General features: G+C 41.4%; 2 protein-coding genes across 2 annotated transcripts in view; both read right to left on the bottom strand.

Moving 5' to 3' along the window:
- MINDY4B (MINDY family member 4B) overlaps positions 1 to 8,289 on the bottom strand; it is a 117,682-nt gene extending 109,393 nt beyond the window's left edge. The window contains exon 1 of the mRNA XM_077292949.1: positions 8,060 to 8,289. The gene's annotated coding sequence lies outside the window, so the exon portion shown is untranslated. The remainder of the gene's footprint in view (positions 1 to 8,059) is intronic.
- A 4,293-nt stretch (positions 8,290 to 12,582) lies between these two features.
- The window catches only part of CLRN1 (clarin 1), a 49,869-nt gene continuing 43,461 nt past the window's right edge, over positions 12,583 to 18,990 (bottom strand). The window contains exon 3 of the mRNA XM_077292948.1: positions 12,583 to 13,931. Coding sequence (XP_077149063.1) covers positions 13,666 to 13,931 — 266 coding nt within the window. The 3' untranslated portion in view covers positions 12,583 to 13,665. The remainder of the gene's footprint in view (positions 13,932 to 18,990) is intronic.

The following is an 18,990-nucleotide window of genomic DNA, read 5'->3' as shown; positions in this document are numbered from 1 at the left end:
GGTGCAGGAACCTTAGAGTAGAAGCACCACTCCAGCACTGCAGTAAAAAGAAACTCTGGAGTAGTGCTTTGCTATCTACCAGCACCGCATGCCCTCATTTCAGTTACCACCGATATATTGGAGGCTTACATACACAAGAATAGCTGTTACATGTGGAATCAGACAGATAATAACCCTACTAACTCTCCATCCTTTGCTCTGTTGGTGACGTTAGCATTTTTCTTACTGAGCCCCAAATCCACTTCTTTCCAACATACCGGTAAGTTATAACATACAGACATAGAGGGTATAGTCCCAAGATAGCCATTGACTAGTGCTAGCAAGTTATATAACTTCGGACACATCTAAAGCTCAGCTTCGTCCTCTGGCCAGAAGGTGGAAGATAGATGACAAGTCACAAAATGTTACTGTGTTTTACCTGTTGGTAGTTAATGAAGCTCCTTTCAATTAAAACAGAGCATGGGACAAACCTTTATCTAAAGTGCTAAGAAATCCCTGAAACGTGAAGTATGGAGATTATAGTGCACTGCTGACCATACTCGGAACCAAGTGGTTAGATTGTAAAGCTTGGTCTCTGAGTCTTGGACACATACTTAGGACAATGTAGAAAATGGTCAAAGCAGTGCAAGAACACAATAAATTGCCACCTGATGAAGACGGTTTACCGTCGAAATGCGTTGTGGGCTTAAGAAATTACTACCTTGTCCTTTTGTTCTTTGCGCTCCTTTGACCGTTTTCTACATTGTCCCAGATACTATCCTCCATTGGAGGTTTACGGCTGGAGCTGCATTGGGCTGCTCATTAATTTAATTGACCTCATTCACTGCTTTCCTGGTGCTCCCCAGTGACCACTACTTTCACTGATTTGGACACATACTTGGCATTGCCGAGGCGAGCCAAATGTATTCGGTGTCAACAAAGATTTGTGTTACTAAGAAACAAAGAAACACGTAATGAATTATCCAGCCTGCAAATAGAGGATACTGTATTAAATAATTAACACCCCGTGCATGTATTGTTTCTCATTTACACAGCTGCTACAGATAGAGTTTGCTATTGTGTGCTATGTACAACATGTCCTGTCCTTCATTACTGTGCCCTGTGCCGGACTTATGTAACTTTCTTATGTCATACGTATATGGCCTGTGTTATTAGACACCCTGCAATTTAGAGACAATGCTTTATAAGTAACAGAAAAATAGGACCTAATATAAGATATTATTAGTCACCTGCTACTACAATTAAACCCTTAAAGGGGGAGATCCCAAAGTGAATTACTTGGACTATGAAGGAGAAGTGATTTATTGCTCACCCACCTTATTGCCTATGTCCAAATATCATTTAGTCACTAAGGTATCACTAATAGTGATGAGGAAATGTGCTCGGATAAGGTGTTATCTAAGCAAGCTCAGATGCTAATGGAGTGTTTTCGGCGTGCTCAAGTAATATGTTACAGTCCGTACAGCTGCATGTCTCCCAGCTGTTCAACACCTGCAGGGATTTCCTAACAAACAGGCTATCCCTGCCTTTGTTGCGACTATCAAACAGCTGTGAGACATGCAACCGCTGGGACTCGAACATATTACTCGAGCACGCCGAAGTCACTGATTAGCATCCGAGCATGCTCAAATAATACCTTATCTGAACACATTCACTTATCAATCATCACTAGCCTTAACAGTATGGGCAGGGATGCAAATATCTCCATTTCTGTCAATATTTCTATCCACATAGAAGGTCTGATACAGTGGGTTCCTGTTAGTAAAGGTACACTGTGTCATGGCTGGTGGCACTCATGAATTGGCCAATTGTGTGCTAAGTTCCTTTTATTAGTATTTTATAAGTATAGTCTATTTGGCAGTAATGCAGCTTAAAATTCTTACATTCACTGTTTGCATACATCTTGGTGCACACCATGGATGCTGCACTCTTTGATATACAGCTCTGCTAAAAATTAAGAAACACCACATCAAAACCTTGTCATGGGCAGCCCAATCTCCCGACCTGAACCTCATTGAAAACCTCTGGAATGTAATCAGGAGGATGATGGATAGTCACAAGCCATCAAACGAAGAAGAACTGCTTAAATTTTTGCGCCAGAAGCTGGGGGAAAGACTGGTGGATGCCAAGAAAGCTGTGATTAAAAATCATGGTTATTCCACAAAATATTGATTTATGAATTATTCCTGAGTTAAAACATTAGTATTGTTGTTTCTAAATGATTATGAATTTGTTTTCTTTGCATTATTTGAGGTCTGAAAGCACTGGTTATTGAAAAAATGAATGAGGCAGCTTGTTTGGAGTCAGAGAGCGAACAGAAGTTAAAGAAGGGCTCGGCTCCTAAAACCACCAAAATGAGTCAGCTGAAGTTGGAGACCCCCGGTTGCCAGTCCAAAGACCATGATGAAGACCCTCCAGTACCACCGTTGAGTGTGAACCTTAAACCACCAACAAAAGGGAGGACAGCCAGAGCTGACTGGGAAGAAATAATATGAGAACTGCGAGCGGAGCTGATAATACGTTTCCTGGACGTTCTTCTCCTCAACCTGATCCAGTGCTGATTGATGGTCAAGAGGAATTTGTGGTGGAGAAGATTCTGGATTCCAGGTTATATAGAAATCAGCTACAATACCTGATTAAATGGCAGGGCTACCCAGTTGAGGACAACTCATGGTAACCGGTCAAAAACATTAATGCTCCTCGCTTACTCCGCCAGTTCCATCAGAGGTACCCAGACAAGCCTGATCTGAGGTCATCCAAAGGCTGTCCCTAAGGGGGGAGTAATGTAAGGTTCTCAGTCTCTTTGCTATATCTGCTGTGATTTTCTGTTATTGTAACCTGTTTTTTCCGTCAGCCATTTTACTTTGTCCTGCTGCAGCTACTTTGCCCTGAGTCAGTATGGAGTTTCTAGCTTCTATGTTTCCTCCCTGTTCTCCGCCTCTTGCCTTTTTAAGCAGCCTCAGCTGTTCAATCAGTGCTTCTGAATCATGTCTGCAGTCAGCCTGTGACCTGCTCCTAGAAGTCTTGGACTTAGTATTCCTTCCATCTCCTACTGAGTATCTCTGGTACACTTGTGGACACTGGAACTCTGCTGCATGCTAATCTACATTTGCAAGGGAAGTAACAGAGAGAGAGACTCTGAACCAGTTTGTGCTTAGTGTTGAACTTAATGTTTACTCTGACCTGCCGTGTCACCTGCCGTGTCTCCTGCCTGTGTACCTGCAATTGTGTAAAGCCTTTTTCCCTGTGGCATACTTGTATGCAGTAATACAAGCAAGTCATATCTAAACCTGTGTCTACTGTGTCTTCCTCGCACCCAAGCACAAGACTCTAAATAGACTGTGTACAATTCATAACAATGACTCTGATATAGGCTGTATTCCTTCGTTGCAGTTGAAAATTAATTTGAAAGACACGATCCCAGGAACCAAAAGTTACATGTCGGTGCTGAAACCATTACACCGTGTAGTGAAAGAGTATTTACAAGATCTAATCAACAGAGGTTGGGTCCATAAGTTGAAGTCATCTTATTCCTCTCCTATTGTTTGTGTTAGGAAGAAGAATGGTATGTTGAGACTCTGCTGTGATTACCGGGAACTAAACCGAAAGTCAGTACCTGATCGACATTCGATACCAAAGATCCAAGATATGCTGGATAGCCTCTCAAGAAGTACCTGGTTTTCTGTGCTCGATCAGGGTAAGGCATACCACCAAGGGTTTGTCGAGGAGTCCAGTAGACCTTTGACAGCATTCATCACACCATGGCGATTATACAAGTGGATCCGCATACCGTTTGGGCTCAGTTCAGCTCCAGTAGAATTCCAGAGGAGCATGGAGACATGTTTAGAAGGATTGAGGGATGATATCTGTCAGCTGTACTTGGATGACAATGTGGTACACAGCAAAACCATCCAAGAGCATGTTGAACACGTGAGAACCGTACTTCAGCGATATCAACAACATGGAGTTAAGTTGACCCCAAAGAAGTGTGAACTGTTCAAAAGGCAAGTGCGATTTCTAGGGAAAATTGTGTCCGGAGAAGGATATACCATGGACCCAGCAGAAATCACTCCGGTACTGGCCTTAAAAGACAAGCGGCCTTCTACTGTTGGGGAGGTGAGGCAGATCATTGGATTCCTCTCCTACTATCGTACTTATATTCAAAACTTCTCCAGGATTGCCGCCCCACTATATCTCCCCTTGGGGGAGACAACAGAGTCAACAACACCCATGGAGAAAAAGAAGAATTCGGGCAGGACCGGACTTAAAAGAAACAACGCCGTTTCATCCCAGCAGGCCATTGTCTGGACATCAGAGCACCAGGAGATATTGGAAGAACTAGTGGATTACTTGGTAAAACCACCCATATTGGGATTTCCTGATTTCCACTTACCATTTATTCTTCATTGTGATGCTTCTAAAGTTGGACTGGGAACTGCCCTGTATCAGCATCAAGATGGGAAATTGAGAGTCATCGGTTACGGTTCCAGAACATTGACAAACGCCGTGAGAAATTACCATCCACATTTTGTAAAACTGGAGTTCCTTGCATTGAAATTGGCTATCTGTGAACGATTTAGAGATTATCTCTATTACAGCAAAAAGTTTGAGGTTTACACGGACAATATCCCCTTGACCTATGTTCTCACTACAGTCAAACTGAATGCAATGGGTCAGAGATAGGTAGCTGAACTAGCTGACTTTAATTTCAGTATTAAGTACAGGCCAGGGAAATGCAATGTGTATGCTGACGGATTGTCAGGAATGCCACTAGAGCCTGAGGAGTTCATGCAAGAATGCTCAGAGGAAGTCAGCCTGGAAGCTATTGAGTGCACTACCCATGCAGTACAAGCTCATCACCTGGGAGTGGAAAGAACAACAAACTTGATCAGTGAACGCTACTTCTGCCCATACATGCAGAGAGATATTGAGAGGTACGTGACCAGTGAGTGTTTGTATCTGAAAGATAAATGTCCCAACACATCAACCCGAGCACCTATGGGCAACATCCAGACTACGTATCCATTTGAGATGGTCTCAATAGACGTTTTACATCTCAAGACATGTAAGGGAGGTTACGGATACATCTTGGTGGTGATGGACCATTTTACTTGATTTGCTCAAGCATATGCCACCACTAAAAAATCTGGTCAAACAGCGGCAGAGAAGATCTTCAACGATTTTGCTTTGAAGTTTGGGTTCTCTTCGAGGTTACACTATGACCAAGGAAGAGAATTTGAGAACCAGCTCTTTGCCAAATTAGGAAAGTACTGCAGAATTCAGAGATCCCATACAACACCCTATCACCCAGAGGGTAATGGACAAGTGGAACGTTTTAACCTGACATTATTGTCAATGCTGCACACTTTAACAGCTGAAGAGAAGAAAGATTGGAAGAGTTCTCTGTCAAAGGTGGTACATGCATATAACTGTACCAAGAGCGAGGCAACCGGTTACTCACCTTTCTTCCTGTTGTATGGACGATCGCCAAGACTGCCAATTGACATCATGTTCGACACCCCAGTGTCAGAGACTTACAAAACATATCCGGAGTACGTTCAGAAATGGAAGGAACGGATGACAGAGGCATACAGCATAGCCTCCAAAGTGGCTACCCAAGAGTAAGGAGAACTATGATCGAAAATGTTATGGAGCAGAATTAACACCGGGAAGTCGGGTGCTAGTCAAGAACGTACATGAAAAAGGTGGTCCAGGAAATTTTCATTCGTACTGGGAAGACAAGGTGTATGTGGTCATAAGGAGGAAAGCTGATGACAGTCCATCGGAATTTACTACTACCTTGTGATTATCTTCCACCACAACAAGTCTCCCAAGAAGTAGACCGACATCGATCGAGATCGACTACGGGACTACCACAGACTGAAGCTCCAGTGGTGGATAGTGATCTTGAAAGTTCCGATGAAGAAGAGCACATTGTTGTACCTCTTGGACTGGCAAGGAGAGAGATGTACTATCCTCAGGAGAGTGAACTAAGTCCAGAGGCTCCAGAGTTTGTACCAAGGAGTACAGATGAAGTTCAATTCAGTTCTGATGATCGAACACCGATCACTGCAGAGACCAATCGACACTCAGGAGGACTGGTATTATAGACTGTGGGGAACCAGATGATTCCAAGAGCATCTGAGGAAGTATGAGAAATGAGTGCCGTGGAAGAGACTCCTGCAACTGAAGAACCTGGGGTATCAATTCGAGAAGTGAGGAGGCCCGTAATGCTGACGTATGAGACACTTGATGAACCTAGTCAAGTGACAATGACTCTCGATTGGAAACAGATATCCCTGCCTATGGACCAGGTAAGTCCACTTGAGTGGTATTCACCACCAAGAGGCAGTATGGAAGATGTTACCTTGTTTTCACGCTGTAATTTTCCTTAAAAGACTTTGTAGAAACAAAGAACTGTTAAGGCCTAGTGAGAGGGAGAGCTGGTTGAAGACGTACAAAAAGCTCCAGCTGAAGAGATGCTGTTTGTTTTAATTGTTTATTTCTTACAGAAGTCCTACAAGCAAAAGTTCGTAATAATGGGTTGTTTTTAATGTTTATGAATGTTATGCCAATATGTATATGAAGTGACATGACTTCCACCACTGTCTTAGAATTGGTCAGATCGATTAATTGTCAAGGACAGCATTCAAGAAAGAGGGAAGAGTGTGACATGCAGAAATAGTGCTAACTATTGTTGCTTCAAAAGCATCCAGCAACTAGAGAGGTTAACACAGTCACAGGAGACAGGGAGTGGTTAGCAGAGCACCAGGGGGATTGCGGGAAACTTGTTTACCATTCTGGGCTGGCAGCAGCCAAAGGAATGAGTGGTGTGTTTCTGTGATCTCTCTCACAGAAGTTTAGATAAGTGAACCATAGGGATACTGGATTCATGTACGGAGTGAAGTTGGGCTACCCCTATACTGCTTTTTGAGGAAGTCTAACAGGAGTGGAAAGATAAGGACTGGAAGAAGTTGTGTACAGGGATAATCTCCCTAAGTAAACCCCCCCTCCCTCCTCCATTACACTGTGCTGGAAGGAATGCTGTATACTCCTGTGCTTCTGTAAAGAGTCTTGATCTGTGCTATCTAAAGAGACTGTTAATCAATGTGCCTCTAAGAAGCAGCTGTTTATGAAGCCTGTGCTTAAGAGACTTGAATTGTACTGAATGTGCTGTGACATTAAACTACACTGTTCATCTGTTCATGAGGAATCTATTTGTACATGATCTAACATAGAGGATTTAGGGTACGTGATTTCCTGCGGATCCGCAGCTTTTTTTTCAGCGCAGAAACGCTGCAGATCCGCAAGTGATTTACAGTACAATGTAAATCAATGGCAAAAAAAAGGGTGTGCTAATGGTGCAGAAAAACCTGCACGGAAAATGCAGCAGATTCAAAAAAGGACCATGTTGATTCTTTGCGGATCTGCTGCGTTTTTGCACCCATTCCATAATATAAATCTGCAGGGGAAAAAAAGGAAACAATCCGCAGCAAATCCGCAAAAAAAAAAGAGCAAAAAAAAGCGCAGATTCTGTCCTGCGTTTTTTGACAAGAAATGCAGAATCTGCACAGAAAATTCCACAGTCAAATCCGCAACGTGTGCACATAGCCTAATGGCATCTCTAATTAGGGGGCTTCGTCTCTTACATGTACAATATCTACTATTAGCCACATTGTCTGTGTCATGCTTGGTTGAGCACATTTTTTTCTAATTTCTATTTTGGGATTTTTTTTTTAAAGAATTGATATATTAAAAGTTTTAATCTAAGGGTTATTTTTCTGATAAGCTCTGTCCCAATATAGGTTTTGTTTCATGGAATACAGTACATAGCAAAATATATAAAAAAAAATGAAACAATATATTTTATCCTACTGGTCTGCCATCCAGTGATTATCTCACTGTAAGGCGGATGTCAGTAAAATCTTAATGTCATAGGCGTGCGATTCTGCTGAATACCTTTTCTTTATAAGGTTGCCTTGTAGCATGGTAATGTGTGACAGAAGCCCTTAGTACAATCGCATACATGGAGCCAGCGGCCATATACTCAGAAACTCACACTTTATCAGCTTGTGATGCCAGACGTCCAGGTTAGGAGACAATTGGTTTTATCCTCGGCTCTTCTGTGGCTCCAGGATGATTTTATCCTCTTTGTGCGTCTAGGAAGGTTTCACCTTGTGTTGATCTCATTATACGGTTCTTCCCATGGAATATAGAGGGTATATAGATATATATATACTGTGACTTTGGAGCACTTGTTGCACTATACGCTTGTGAATTTTGAGTGACAAGGGAAGAGCGTCCCTCCCACTGTCACTATAGAGACACGAATGCTGAAGCTATTAGTTTTGGCTTTGTTCTCTGCTATGAATCATGAAGCATGACAAATGTGAGCATTAATGTCATTCAAGGACATGACTGAGCAGGCTTCAATATATACAATTACTAGTTTCAAATCCCTTGAAGGCAAATGTTATCCTAACACTTGGGGAATATAATTATTTTGTTACTATTCCATCACATAGGTTTCAAATAATTAAGCAATTGCTTAAAAAAACTTCCAGAATATAGCATGATTATCAAAGTGGAGAATAGAATTCCAAACAGAAAGACAAAGAATGGAGGACATTGTGAAGCACAACCTGCTGAGTTTTGCCAGTGATAACAGGCCAGATTAATCCCCCGCCCAGAATATTCCCGGGGTTAAAGTGGCCTAGGACAGCTTATATCCCTCCGAGTCAGAATATACCCCAGCTGCTGTAGATCAGATTTTTCAGGCTTTTGAGAACCATTGAGTGATATACTCAATAACAGGGCCCCAGGCAGCACACGTGAGCCCCAATGCAGCGCACAAGCCCCGAGGCAGCACATGGGGGGCAGAGACAGCAAATGGGGTCCCAGGCAGCGCTCAGGTCCCCAGGCCACACACAGGCGCCCCAGGCAGCGCACAGGATCGCAGTAAATGCACAGGGGCCCCAGGCAGCATACAGGGGACCCTGACACCACACAGGGGCCCCAGTCAGCGCACAGGGGTTCAGAGACAGCACGCAAGGGGGGAGAGACAGCTCGCAGGGCCCCTGTGCGCTGTCTCTGCACCCCTGTGTGCTGTCTGGGACCCCCTTTGCGATGTCTGGGGCCCCATTCTTGAGTATATCACTCAATCCTGCGTGATGTCTGCGGCCCCTGTGCAATGTTTGGGGCCACTGTGCAGTGTGCAATGTCTGGGGCCCCATGCGCTTTCTTTGCCCCCCGTGCACTGCCTGGGGCCCCGTTCTTGAGTATATCACTCAATCCTGTGCCATGTCTTGGGCCCATGTGCCATGTCTGGAGCCCCTTGCGCTGTCTAGGGCCCCATGCACTGTCTCTGACCCCCTGTGTGCTGCCTGGGGCCCCGTTATTAAGTATAGTCCTCAATGATTCTCAAAAGCATGAAAAATCTGATCTACAGCAGCTGGGGTATATTCTGACCCAGAGGGATATAATCTGGTCTAGGCCATAATAAACTCGGGGTATTTTCTGGCCCAGAGGTGTATAAACTGGCCTAGGCCACTTTAACCCCAGGTATATTCTGGGCAGGGGGGGGTTAATCTGGCCTGTTACACCAGCACACTTTATTTATCTTTATCTCTCTCGATCAGGGGTGAGCAATTCATCTTTCCGAGGGGCCACATGAGAGCCCATTACTGTTGTGGAGGCTTGAGCCAATAACCTGAAATTAATTAATCTAAATATTAATATCAATGTATATTAATTATAATATTGATAATTATATTAACCGTATCACTTAATATTTTGCAGATTTAAGTTTGCTGACATCCCCATATACAGTTGTGCTCAAAAGTTCACATACTGTACCTCGGCAGAATTTTTGCTTTCTTGGCCTTTTTCCAGAGACTATGAATGATAACACCAAAACTTTTTCTCCAATCATGGTTAGTGGTTTGGTGAAGCCTTTTACAGTGGGTAAGGAAAGCATTCAGACCCCTTTAAATTTTTCACTGTTTGTTTCATTGCAGCCATTTGGCAAATTCAAAAAAGTTCATTTTTTTCTCAATAATGTACACTCAGCACCCCATCTTGCCTGAAAAAAACAGAAGTATAGAAATTTTAGCAAATTTTATAAAAAAAGAAAAACTGAAATATCACATGGTCATAAGTATGCAGACCCTTTGCTCGGACACTCATATTTAAGTCACATGCTGTCCATTTCCTTATGATTCTCCTTCAGATGGTTCTACTCCTTCACTGATGGGACTTGATTTGGAAAGGCACACACCTGTCTCTATAAGACCTCACAGTGCATGTCAGACCAAATGAGAATCATGAGGTCAAAGGAACTGGCCAAGGAGCTCAGAGACAAAATTATGGCAAGGCACAGATCTGGCCAAGGTTACAACAGAATCTCTGCAGTACTTGAGGTTCCTAAGAGCACAGTAGCCTCCATAATCCTTAAATGGAAGAAGTTTGGGACCACCAGAAGTCTTCCTAGACCTGGCTGTCCAACCAAACTGAGCAATAGTGGGAAAAGAGCCTTGGTGAGAAAGGTAAAGAAGAACCCCAAAGTCACTGTGGTTGAGCTCCAGAGATGCAGTAGGGAGATGGGAGAAAGTTCCACAAAGTAAACTATCACTGCAGCCCTCCACCAGTCGGACCTTATTGGCAGAGTGGTCCAATGGAAGCCTCTCCTCAGTGCAAGACATATGAAAGCCCTCATAGAGTTTGCTAAAAAACACATGAAGGACTCCCAGACTATGAGAAATAAAATTCTCTGGTCTGATGAGACGGAGATAGACCTTTTTGATGATAATTCTAAGTGGCATGTGTGGAGAAAACCAAGCACTGCTAATCACCTGTCCAATACAATCCCAACAGTGTAACATGGTGGTGGCAGCATCATGCTATAGGGGTGTTTTTCAGCTGCAGGGAAAGACAACTGGTTGTCATTGAAGGAAACATGAATGCGGCCAAGTACAGAAATATCCTGGATGAAAACTTCTTCCAGAGTGCTCTGAACCTCAGACTTGGCCAAAGGTTCACCTTCCAACAAGACAATGACCCAAAACACACAGCTAAAATAACAAAGGAGTGGCTTCAGAATAACTCTGTGACCATTCTTGATTGGCCCAGCCAGAACCCTGGCCTAAACCCAATTGAGCATCTCTGGAGAAACCTGAAAATGGCTGTCCACCAATAATCACTATCCAACCTGATGGAACTGGAGAGGATCTGCAAGGAAGAATGGCAGAGGATCCCAAATCCAGGGGTGAAAAACTTGCTGCATCATTCCCAAAAAGACTCATGGCTGTGCTAGCTCAAAAGGGTGCTGCTACTCAATACTGAGCAAAGAGTCTGAATACTTATGACCATGTGATATTTCAGTTTTTCTTTTTTAATAAATATGCAAAAATTTCTACATTTCTGTTTTTTTTTCAGTCAAGATGGGGTGCAGAGTGTACATTAATGAGAAAAAAATGAACTTTTTTGAATTTACCAAATGGCTGCAATGAAGCAAACAGTGGAAAATTTAAAGGGTCTGAATACTTTCTGCACCTACTGTATTTACACTGTACATGGGCACAGCTATAGTGGGCGCAGAGGTAGCAGTTGGGCAGTAGAGAACATGAGGTTCAATTTGGGGATCTAATTCTGTATTCAAAGAGCTGTAGCTGTTTTTCCTAGAAGGGTGCACTAAATCACAAAATAATTACATACAAAATTCTAAATTGCCATGAAATAGTATGATGAAATATTTATTGACTTTATTAATAAATTATGATGTAATCTAATAAAAGCATTATGCAATTATATTAGCATGCTTATCACCAAATATTTGGCACCATCATTATCATCAGCAAGAAATGCTAAAAGTGGATTTACACTTGTCATGAAATATGTCCAGAGGCGTTGTTAGTACAAATGACAAGCGATAGTTTCAGTGTCCAGTTGTGTATGGGATGCAGGACCTTATAGCTTCACATCAATATGGACTTATTGGGGAACTACAAGTTACAGTGATAGCCAGAGTTCAATAGTTATTTCTATGTACTGACATATTAACAGTTTTTAAAGATCTGATATTATATCCATTTTTGTTCCTCTCGTTCCGGTGCACATGAGGAACCCATTTATTACACCATTGGTCATTAGGCATTTACTTGAATGGGCACATTTAATAATACATTTCTAATGCAATAACCTTAGTTATCATGGCTTTCCACAGCAATAACAGGTGATTGCTGGGAATAGAGTAGATGATGACTTAGTGGTGAGCCGAGCCCTGTCCCTGTATCTATATAAAAAGTATGGCTTTGGGAGACAAACCCTTTAGCAAACTTAAGCTTGGCTATATTATATTATCTAACTTCACTAATATACATCCATCTTTAAGTCTTGGGTCAACACTGTCTTTAAAGTCATTGTCCAGTCCAAAGCGATACATCTGCAGTCACTCTGTGTGACTGCAGACTTATGAATCCCCCCAGGGCACGCACTGTGTGGTGCGAGGATTCGCTGGTTTCTGAGCCAGGACCGGAGGGTATGTATGAGTTATACATATTCCCAGGCCAGAGCCCATCCAGTGGGCGTGACCTTGCTGCATACAAGTGTATGGAGTGAGGTCATGCCCACTAGTCAGGCTGTGGCCAGGAATATGTATAACGCATACATACCCTCCGGTCCTGGCTCAGAAACCAGCGAATCCTCGCACCACACAGTGCGTGCCCTGGGGGGATTCATAAGTCTGCAGTCACACAGAGTGACTGCAGATGTATTGATTTGGACCGGACAGCCCCTTTAAGTATACTTAATGCAAAAATTATAATATCAGAAGCTCCGCTAAGTTTTCATAGAAATATTAAGCATGTTCATTTTTTTACCTACAAACGAGATTATATCTGATTCTTGATTATTTTACCCTTCAGCCAATATCTTTGTGCAACTTGTGCAGTATGTCCTGTCTGAGATTTTTGTCCTTTATGTATCCCTCAAGATAATTCATAAAGATATGAGCGTTTGGGGTCTGCCTGCTGAGACCTCAATGATCACAAGGGGTCCTAAAGTTCCATGTATAAATGAAGAGGTATTTTCATTCACCTCTACCAGTCTATGACAGCGGTAGTGACATATGTGACAACCACTCCCATAGACAGTGAATGTAGTGTCAGTATTGCACGCAACAACTCCATTTACACTTTGTCCACGATGGTCCCAAAGGTTGGTAGTCCAAAATATCACACATTTATCATCCATCATGTGGATAGATGATGTTTATGGGACACCCCTTTGCACATTAACTTTGTTGTGCCAATCTCTTAGTGCTCACTTGTTTAACCTAGGCTTGTGAACCTAATAGATGTTTCCTTTAAAAGTCTTGCCTTGCGTAGTTTAAAGTGTTCCCTCCAAAGTTATTATTTTCTCTATTATTCTCATAATATTTTTTATGCAAGATATTAATGTTTGTACAATTTTTCATCGCAATTCTGTAAAATTCCTTATTTTTCCATAACACTGTATAATCCATGTCCACCACAATGCTTTATGCATTCACTTTAAAAGCTCTGCTGATCTGGAAAGTCTGAAGATGAGGCTTTAAAATGGCAGCAGGGACCAGAACCGTTCTGCTTCATTTGTCTATCAATGTTCTCTGCTTCTTGTGTGACGCTAATCTCAGTACATCAGATCAATTGCTCCAGAACTTGTATCTAGGTCCTTTGATTTTGAGAAAGGAAAATTAAAACCAGCTAATCGAATTAGAAAAATGTTTGAAAAATGTATCAGAGTGCAAACCAGGACAATCCAAAACGATTTCTCAAAGTATTCTGTCTGAGTCTTAAATAAAAAACCATCTGCTTTGTAATTAGCTATTTTCTCTGATAGATTGTGCATCTTCACTTCCGAGGAGAAGAGGATCAGGACAAGACAGCCACAGGAACCTGTAATACAAGCACATGGACATATATGAATGTGCGGTACTGTAGGATAGTACTGTGTTAGTACTCACACTTGAAGTGGTATCATGCTCTACATACACAAAGTTTCTTCTTAGACTGAATTCAGAAATCATTTTATTTTTTTTTTGCAAAAAAGGACCATTTGTCATCCATGTGCAAAATTCCATTTTTAAGAGATTGTGGCCCATGTATCCGTTTTTATAATCTGTGCGACATCCATTATTCTCATCTGCAGGAAAGAACTGATGCAGATTTCCCAAATTTCTAATGTGAGTATTTACAGAAGATTTTCGGCACCAAATACCAGAGTGTTGCAGCTAAAAGACCATATTAAATATGTGTATTTTTACAATTTTTATATACAGTACGTTTCTGATGCGTTTTTTCCCCATTCATTTAAATGGCTGAAAGCGCTAACAACCCCTGAAAGGATTGAAAAGGTGCAGATTTATAAAAACAAAACAATCTGCAAGGAAAAAGTCAACAGCATGTTGATGAGATTTCAGAAACTTTATTCACTTTACTGGTAATGTAAACACAACATCTGAACAAGCCCTAATAACTAGTGAAAAGCTTTTTTTTATGTATCCTTTTACATGAATGGGCAAGTTTGGTCTGCAAATCAGACTAAAGTGGACATGTCTCCATTTTTTTTTATGTGGACCATCAGTCAGCAGGAAAAAAAAACCTGATGTGAATAGCACCATAAAATATGTTTCAGTATTTTGGATGGAATATTTTTGGGATTGGAAACCCCAGGAAAAAGCATACTTGCCAACATTTGAATTCCTAATTGTGATACCTTTTAAACTTCATCCCATTTCACCTGGAAATGCAGCCAAAATACCAGAAACACTCTTAGGTCTTTGTCACTCGTCCGTTCTTAAGGACCACAAATACGGACACACGCACACCCACTGTATTCAATAGTGGTGCGCACATGTCAGGTTTTCCACACGGACCATGTGTCCATGTGAAAGCCCGTAGACATGTCCATTTTTTTCCACATATCACAGACTAAATGCATGCACACTTGCACACTGAGGCCACACAAATGACATCCGTGTGACATCAGTGTGACCATGTACCAGAATGAAAACCTCTGGTGGCATGCTCCGATGTCTGGGAAAAGCAGTGCAGTTATCACTGTTCCCAGGGGCCGGGTGCTGAATTAAACTCATAATTGTCGCCTACTTTCCCTGAGATCAGCGAGACCAAGCGACGCTGATGAGACTTGTAGTCAGTATCCACTGCCTGGGAACAGTGCTAACTACAAGACTCATCATTGTCGCCTTATCTCCCTGTGATCAGCAAGACCAGGAAACATTGAAGAGACTTGTAGTCAGCACCAGCCCTGATATTAAGGCTTATGAAAGTTATATATATATTTGATCATCATTATTCCTCCAAAATATTGAGCCTCATTGCCGCACAGCTCAGTATATAATAGGAACCAAGTATTAGACAAACACGTTTTTTTGCAATATAGCACTTTATTTAGGTGTTTGGTGTTGGCTTTGCACAGAAGTCCTGGTAAGGGCCAGGGAGAGTCAGTTGACGTGGAGCGGGGTGCCAAATCGTTACCCAGGGTGACAACCTCCGCTGCTAGGTAGGGATATACTGTATGTAGGGTAACGCACATTTTACCTCCCTAGTCTCTTCCTATTTGTATTATTGATTTATTAGCTTCAAATAAATACCGTACGCTAATTATGGTGTTCTATCCCAGTGGATAATCTCCACAGAATTACCAATTCAAGACCCTGTACCAGCTCCTTTTTAAGAAATAAATGTGGTATTGGACTTTTAGATAAATTGATTAAAAGTTATTTTTTAAGGTTTTTTGTTTCATAAATCTCTGAAATACATGATTCAGGCAGAACCCCTCGTGGAAGATTCCCTATTATGAGGCAGATTGAGGCACTGTGGACGCTGTCTGACATGTGATCTGGCAGTGTCCGTCTTTTTAGGTTTTCATAAAAGTGCCGTCAGCCACAGTTTTGTTCACCTCAGAAAAGGACACTGCTGAACTGAGGCCAGACAGAGTCCAGAATAACTTAGCTGCATCATTATAGTGAATGGATCTGGGGGGTGTTTCATCTGAATCATGTCATTCAGAGATTTATGCCATACAGGAGGCCCAGGGAATGGCGCTCTTTTTGCCACTGAGAGAAATCAAGGTGCAGAAATTTCAGGTTGCTTGTAGGTAAAATTGTATTCAAACTGATATAAACTATATATACACAACGCGTTTTGGCTGTTTGCAGCCTTCTTCGGGTGTATGGAGAAAATTAATATGATCCTTCTTATATAGCTCTTTCCCGGTGTGAGAGAGGGAGGGAAGACAAAAGTGGAATTGGTGGAGTAATTCATCCTATGTTGTTCTTTTAAATATATATAAAAACATGGCATATAAAATGTATAAAAAACCAATATTGATAATAATGAACCTATTTGAAAGAAACATGTCAATCTAATTAAATTCCCATCTAAAGACTACAATGTATCCCAATAAATGACCTTCTGTTCTTTAAAAAAGAGGGGAAAAAAACCTTTTGGAAAAAAAATCCATTCTCTCCAGGTTGGCAGCAGTCTCTTGCAAATACATCCATACTTCAAATGGGTGAGCAAATTCCTGTAGATACTTACCTTCTCAATTAATTATATCTTACTACACTTAGATAGCGCCACATTTTTCTCCTTTACAAACTTCAACACTATTCACTTGGAGATTTATATGAGGATCCAAGGGGTAACGTTTCTTCTTGCGGAGATTGACATGCTAAGCATGCCGAGATGGGGAAACTTTTAAGCTGCAATGCTCCTCTGGGAAATATGCAAATTGTCTCTTCAGAGACGAAGAGGACTAGACTGTAGTGACACCTATAGGAAGTAGCAATCCTACAAGTCAATGTCGACCCTTTAATGAGCCTTGTCACATGACTGAGGATAAAATCCAAAACCAGAATCTCAATTTGCAGAGACTGTGTTTCGGGGTACTGCCCCTCGTCAGTGCAAACTGTGAGATCTGGTTTGAATTTGAGATTTAGATGGAAACCCTGATGTAACAACTCAGCGTAGCGCGCAGGATAAATGTGATCCAAAACGTTATGCAAAATGTTCCCAAAAAAGCTTCAACTCAGTCCATAAAAAAGCAAATCCCCACTCAGGTCCGTCATCTGTTAATAGAAATATATCGGCTTCTACGTAACTGGTAGCACAAAGGTTCTAGAAAAGCACTATGGTTTCACGCCCCTCAAAAGAAATACAGCGAATTCAGAGCTCCCAAATCATGCCCCCCACTCTTCTGAGCCCCACAGTGTGCATAAACCACATTTAGCACCCACACGTTTGGCAGGGGTATAATTATAATAAAATTTGACACCTTTTTTATTATTTTGGACTATTCAATGTCATTTTTTCTTTTTGTGCATGTATTTCATGACGAGTTGTCCTATTGAGTCCATATTTATACCAGAATGTTTTATATTATTTTGATATATTTATATTGTATTTAACATGTTTTCTCTTTCTATGAGTTATCTCTATTGAGCTTTACACTGTGCCTGAAAAGTAGTTTCTGATTATATGTAGGGTATTGGTGCAATCAGAAGAAATTGCACAACAAACCGAGAGTTCCATTTTTCCTATTTGCCCTTATAAAAAAAAGTTTGGAGCTAAAAAAAATATTTTATCAGTAAAAATGTAATTATTCTTTTGTCACTGCCCCATGGCATAAATTTCTGTGAGGCACATGTGGTGTCAACATGCTCACTGCACTCTAGGTGAGGTAATTGAGAGAGGTGTAGTTTGTAAAATTGGGTCGCGTATGGGGGGTCTGCTGTTCTGGCATCTCAGGGGATCTGCCAAGGTGACATAGCACCCTCAAACAAGTGCAGTAAAATCTGAACTTCAATATGGTGCGTATACCCTTCTGAGCTTTGCATTGTGCCTCAAGAGTAGTTTTTTTTTCTTACTACATATGGGGTAATTGCGTACTCAGGAGAAATTGCAGAAATAATTGCACAATGTATTTTCTTCTGTTACATTTGTGAAAACAAAGAAATTTGGAGTTGAAAGAACATTTTTGTGGGAAAAATTTGATTTTTTTAATTTTCATGTCTCTACGTTATAAACTTCTGTGAAGCACCTGGGGGTTCAAGGTGCTCACCACACATCTAAATATGTTCCTTGAGGGGTTTAGTTTTCAAAATGGGGTCACTTGTTTGGAGGTTTCCACTGTTTAGGCACATCAGGGGCTCTCCAAATGGGACATGACATCTGGTAATTTCAGGAAATTTTACATTCAAAAAGTCAAATGTCGCTCCTTCCCTTCCGAGCCCAACCGTGTGCCTACACAATACTTTTCTCCCACATATTGGGTATCGGCGTACTCAGGAGAAATTTCACAACAAATTTTATGGTGCAATTTCTTTGGTTACCCTTATGAAAATGCAAAATTTGTGGATAAAATAACATTTTTGTGATGAAAATATGATTTTATTATTTTCACAGCTCAGCGTTATAAACCTCTGTGAAATACCTGGGGGTTCAAGGTGCTCACCATGCATCTAACTACATTCCTTGAGGGGTCTAGTTTCTGTAATGGGGTCACTTGTGGGAGGTTTCATCATGGGCTCTCCAAATGCTACATAGGGTCCTCTCAAAATTCCAGCCATTTTTTAATTCAAAAAGTCAAACAGTTATCCTTCCATTCTGAACCTGCCATGTGCCCAAACAGTAGTTTTCCTCCACATATGGTGCATCAGCATACTTAGCAGAAATTGCAAAATTTTAACTCCATTTTCTCCTGAAACCCTTATGAATATAAAAAAATTGGGGTTAAAAGAACATTTTTGTGGGAAAAATTGGATTTTTTTGTTTTGTGGCTCTACATTATAAACTTGGGGGTTCAACGTGCTCACAATACATCTAGAAATATTCCTTGAGAGGTCTAATTTCCAAACTGAGGTCACTTGTGGGGGATTTCCACTGTTTAGGCACAAGGGGCTCTCCAAACGCGACATGGATTCCAGACATT

Source organism: Ranitomeya variabilis, chromosome 2 (genome assembly GCF_051348905.1).
Source record: "Ranitomeya variabilis isolate aRanVar5 chromosome 2, aRanVar5.hap1, whole genome shotgun sequence".
Lineage (NCBI taxonomy): Eukaryota > Metazoa > Chordata > Amphibia > Anura > Dendrobatidae > Ranitomeya > Ranitomeya variabilis.
The sequence above is the reverse complement of the archived record's forward strand: the minus strand, read 5'-3'. Positions and strand labels throughout refer to the sequence as shown.